The sequence below is a fragment of the Lepidothrix coronata genome, unplaced genomic scaffold (assembly GCF_001604755.1).
Source record: "Lepidothrix coronata isolate B3197 unplaced genomic scaffold, Lepidothrix_coronata-1.0 Scaffold367, whole genome shotgun sequence".
Classification (NCBI taxonomy): Eukaryota; Metazoa; Chordata; class Aves; order Passeriformes; family Pipridae; genus Lepidothrix; species Lepidothrix coronata.
Window position 1 is genome coordinate 119,688 of NW_016690547.1, and position 4,080 is coordinate 123,767.

General features: G+C 59.0%; 1 protein-coding gene across 3 annotated transcripts in view; it reads right to left on the bottom strand.

The window, feature by feature from the left end:
* Positions 1–4,080, bottom strand: part of STIM1 (stromal interaction molecule 1) — a 70,745-nt gene that overhangs the window by 12,654 nt on the left and 54,011 nt on the right. For 2 of the 3 annotated variants that reach the window (XM_017838891.1, XM_017838893.1), the window contains exon 10: positions 3,672–3,907. In XM_017838891.1, coding sequence (XP_017694380.1) covers positions 3,672–3,907 — 236 coding nt within the window. Of the gene's footprint in view, positions 1–1,559; positions 1,641–3,671; positions 3,908–4,080 lie in introns of all 3 variants that reach the window. The other variant, XM_017838892.1, reaches the window with a different exon arrangement.

Sequence of the window (4,080 nt, forward strand, 5' to 3'; positions counted from 1 at the left end):
TCTGGGCCCAGAGTGGCCTCACCTGCTCCCAGCCTGTTCCATGACCACAGTTCCTCAGCCCCTGCACTCCCTGAGCCCCTGCACCCAGAGCCAAGGGAGGCTCCTTCCCCTGCTCGGAGCCGTGGGCACCATCCCCTCCAGCAGGCCGAGCATTTCATGGAAAACTGGGGATCCCGGGCCTGCACCCCCACCCCCAGCCCAGCAGGCTGGCTGTGCTCCAGCCCCTGGCTGTCACCCACACAAGATGTTCCTCCTTTTGCAGGAGATAAGGTGTTCAGGATTGTCCAGGATTGTCCAGGACTTCTTATGTGCATAAGAAATAAATGTACAAATGGGTTAAAAAGGTGCAGAGACAGGAAAGCTCAGAAATGGAGGAAGAGAAGGAGAGCTCCTTTGGGAATGAAGAACCAGCAATCCCTGCTCTGAAAACTCCCAACTGGGACACACAGGGCTCTTCTGACAGAGCAACTCCTTCTGAAGGATCCACAGGGATATATTTCAAGTGGAAGAAGGAATAAGAAGGAATAATTCTGGTAGTTTGGCTGTTTCCACATGCCCAGGGTGAATTCCAGTCTCTCCCACTGCTCAGGTTTGCTGCTCCTTGGATCCTACACTCCATCCATGACCCTGTCCCTGCACAGTTTTACACCATCCACTTGCTACTTCAAGACATTTCTTCTTCAGCTCCAGAGCTGCAATTCCAGTCTGGGAACCTCACTGTGGGGGCCCACAGGGATCCCCCTGCAGAGGAACTAACTGGGGGGACGGGTTTCTCCTGCAGATTTCTCTTTCCCTTGGGCCACATTTTTTTTTCCCGAGGATTCCCTATTTTTTTCCTGGTGTTCCACTCCTCATTTGCTGACTTGACACCTTCCCCCTCTGCACCTCTCTTTGCCATCACTTATCCTGGGATGAGCTCCTGAGCACAGGCTGGGACCTCGCTCCCAAAACCACCATTTCCCTCCAGACACACATTTTGCCAACATTCCCCAAATAACCTGCCCAGCATTCCAAGGAAAACCCCTAATGGCACGGCCCTGGCCGGGGCTGGTGCACACCCTCCTGCTCCATCCTGAAGGAAAGGGTCCAGCCCAACCCAGGAGGCTGTGTGCCATCCCCAGGGCATCAGGGCACCGGGGCACAGGTTGCCCTAAGAGGTGGCACTGCTCAGTCCCCTGAAGGATTCCAAGGGAACACGGCACAGAGGGATGGGGGAGCCCTGCCGGCGGCCGGGAGGGAGGTGGGATGGGAAAGGGAGCGTTGTCACCTCCTCCTGGCCTCACCTGGATCCTGCCTCTCCACTTCAGGGGTAGAACCCAGTGACCCCAACCCTCCAGAATCCCTAACTGCACCCAGGACACGTGAGAGCTGAGCTGGGATTCTTCTTCATCCCACCAGACTCCTCCCGGGGTTAGTACAGGAGCCGCCGGCTCAGTGAGGAGACATTAATTCATTAGTGCCCCGTGCCAGAAAGGTGGAAAATCGGTGGATGTATTTTAGTCCAGAAAAAGGCCAGAGGGCAGATGAAAAAATGACAATAAAACTGAAGAGAACCAAACCAGGGTATTTCCAGAGGGACTGATCCTCCGAGGACAGCGAGGAGCGGTCGCTGAAGCGGCGCCCGAAAAGCCAGGCTGCGTCTGGGGGGCAGCCGGGGGGGACAGGAGAGAGAGACATGGGATTTACTGGGACAGGCACCACAGGGGGTCACAACACATCTGGGCGGGGGGAACTCGGCACTGCTCTCCTGAAGCAGGGCTTGTACACAGAGAAAGGAAAAGCCTCCAGGGACAGGAGGGATTCCCTCGCTTGGGAATTGGGGTGCCCAGAGCTTGTCATCACCTGCAGGGAGGGGGGCAGGACAGTGGGCAGGGGGACGGGCAGAGGGGTGGGAAGGGAGGAGGGCAGGGTCACTGCCCAGCTCTGGGATGATGGAACTGGAAGTGCTCCCTGGAAAAGTCTTGAGGAGTCTTGAGCACGGGGAAGCTGAGGCTGGAATGGGGGCTGAAGGCTCAGCCTGGCTCAGCTCGTGGAGCTCACGCCCTCAGGAGCTGCTCAGGTGTCCCTTGGGACTGTTCCCAAACATCCCTGCCATCAGTGCCCAGCTCGGGGCTGTGCCAGGGCTCTGGCAGAGCTTCCAGCTCGGATTCCCACGGGGACTGGGGACCCTACACACCAGGAGCTCACCACTCCCTGAGGCTTCAGTGGCCCCCAGGACACCTGATCCCACAAACCACCAGCTCCAATCCCACAGCTGCTGAGCCCCAGGAACACACAGGTACCCCTGGTCCTCCTGCTCTCATCCAGATCCTCCTGCCCTATCCCAATCCTCCTGCCCTATCCCAATCCTCCTGCCCTACCCAAATCCCCCGTGCTCTGCCTTCCCCCCCACTGCCCCAGGTCCCACCTCAGCACCTGCCTCCAGACCTGCTCCAGACCTTCTCAGCACCAACCCAGAGCCCCAGGCACGAGGGGCACGTGGCCATGGCAGACATGGTGCCAACCATGAGACTCTTCTGCTCCACCTTCTGCTCCCCTAAACAGCCCTGGCTTGGATTAAATCCTCCAGGGTTGCCCAGAGAAGCTGTGCCTGCCCCATCCCTGGAAGTGTCCAAGGCCAGGTTGGATGGGAAGGTGTCCCTGCCCATGGCAGGGGTTGGGGCTGGGGGGGCTTTAAGGTCCCTCCCAACCCAAACCTTCTGTGATTCCATGATTCTGTGGAAGTGACAAAGAGGGACAGGATGTCCCCCTTCATGACCACAAGAGGTGGGAACTGGGGGTTCAGCCTCTGCTCCAGGAAACGTTTAGCAGGTCCCTGAGGGTGGCAGGATGCTGTGGGATGCAGGTCCAGCTGTGCCTGAGGAGAGGGTGGCCCTGAGTCCTCTAAATCCCCAAAAATGATCAGGCCAAGGGGACATGGGGACAATCCCTTTTCCTGTCTCACTGCCCTGTCAGCCCAAGCCTTTGGGTGGGTTTTATGGTAAATGCTTAAATTCAGTGAGTTGACCAAAACAGCACAGAGAGGATGGAACCATCATCATGGCTAGCAGTTCAATAATCTACAAATTACCAGTTCTGATGGAATTAAGAGGCTCCAAAAAACCTGGGGTCTGGCCTGAATGGACCTTCCTGACCCTGAACAACCAACTTTGGCCTTTGGGCGTTTAAAACCCAGCTGGAATCAACCAATAACTCCTCGTGGGTGTGAACTATGGATCCAGGTCTGGCCCGTGTCACAGCCCCCAGCAGGCACAGCCCCCCAGCTCAGAGGGACCACTGAGGCACAGTCCTCCTGATCACAGAGACCACCCAGACCCAGACACAGCCCCCCAGCTCAGAGGGACCCCACAGACACAGCCCCAGCTCACAGGGACCTCCCAGACACAGCCCCCCAGCTCAGAGGGACCACTGAGGCACAGTCCTCCTGATCACAGAGACCACCATAAAACCAGAAGCTGAAGGGCCCACCAGATTCAGCCAAATTCAACACTCTTGGTTCTCCACATACCCAGACACAGCCCCCCAGCTCACAGGGACCCCACAGACACAGCCCCAGCTCACAGGGACCCCACAGACACAGCCCGCCAGCTCAGAGGGACCCCACAGACACAGCCTCAGCCCTCAGGGTCCCCCCAGCCCCAGCCCCAGCCCCAGCAGCCTGACCCACGTACATTGGATGGACATGGGGGACACGATCTCCTCGTCCAGGTCGTCCACGTCGTCGGTCATGATGAAGTGGGAGGGGTTGGGCCGGGGGGTGCCCACCCAGCCGGGGTCGATGTTGAGGGCCGAGGCCAGGCTGTGCAGCCCCGGGTTGTTGACGATCTGGAAGCCGCAGAGCAGCTCGATCTGCTGCCAGCGGTGCAGCCGCTCCCGCAGCGCCGCCGTCACCTCGCTCAGGGCCTGCCTGCGGGGGGGTGGCACCGTGAGGGACACACAGAGAGCACAGAGAGGGGAGCCAGGGACCGTGGGGGACACCCCAGACAGCCCACAGCACAGAGTGGGGAGCCAGGGACCGTGGGGGACACCCCAGACAGCTCACAGCACAGAGTGGGGAGCCAGGGACCACGGGGAAGGGTA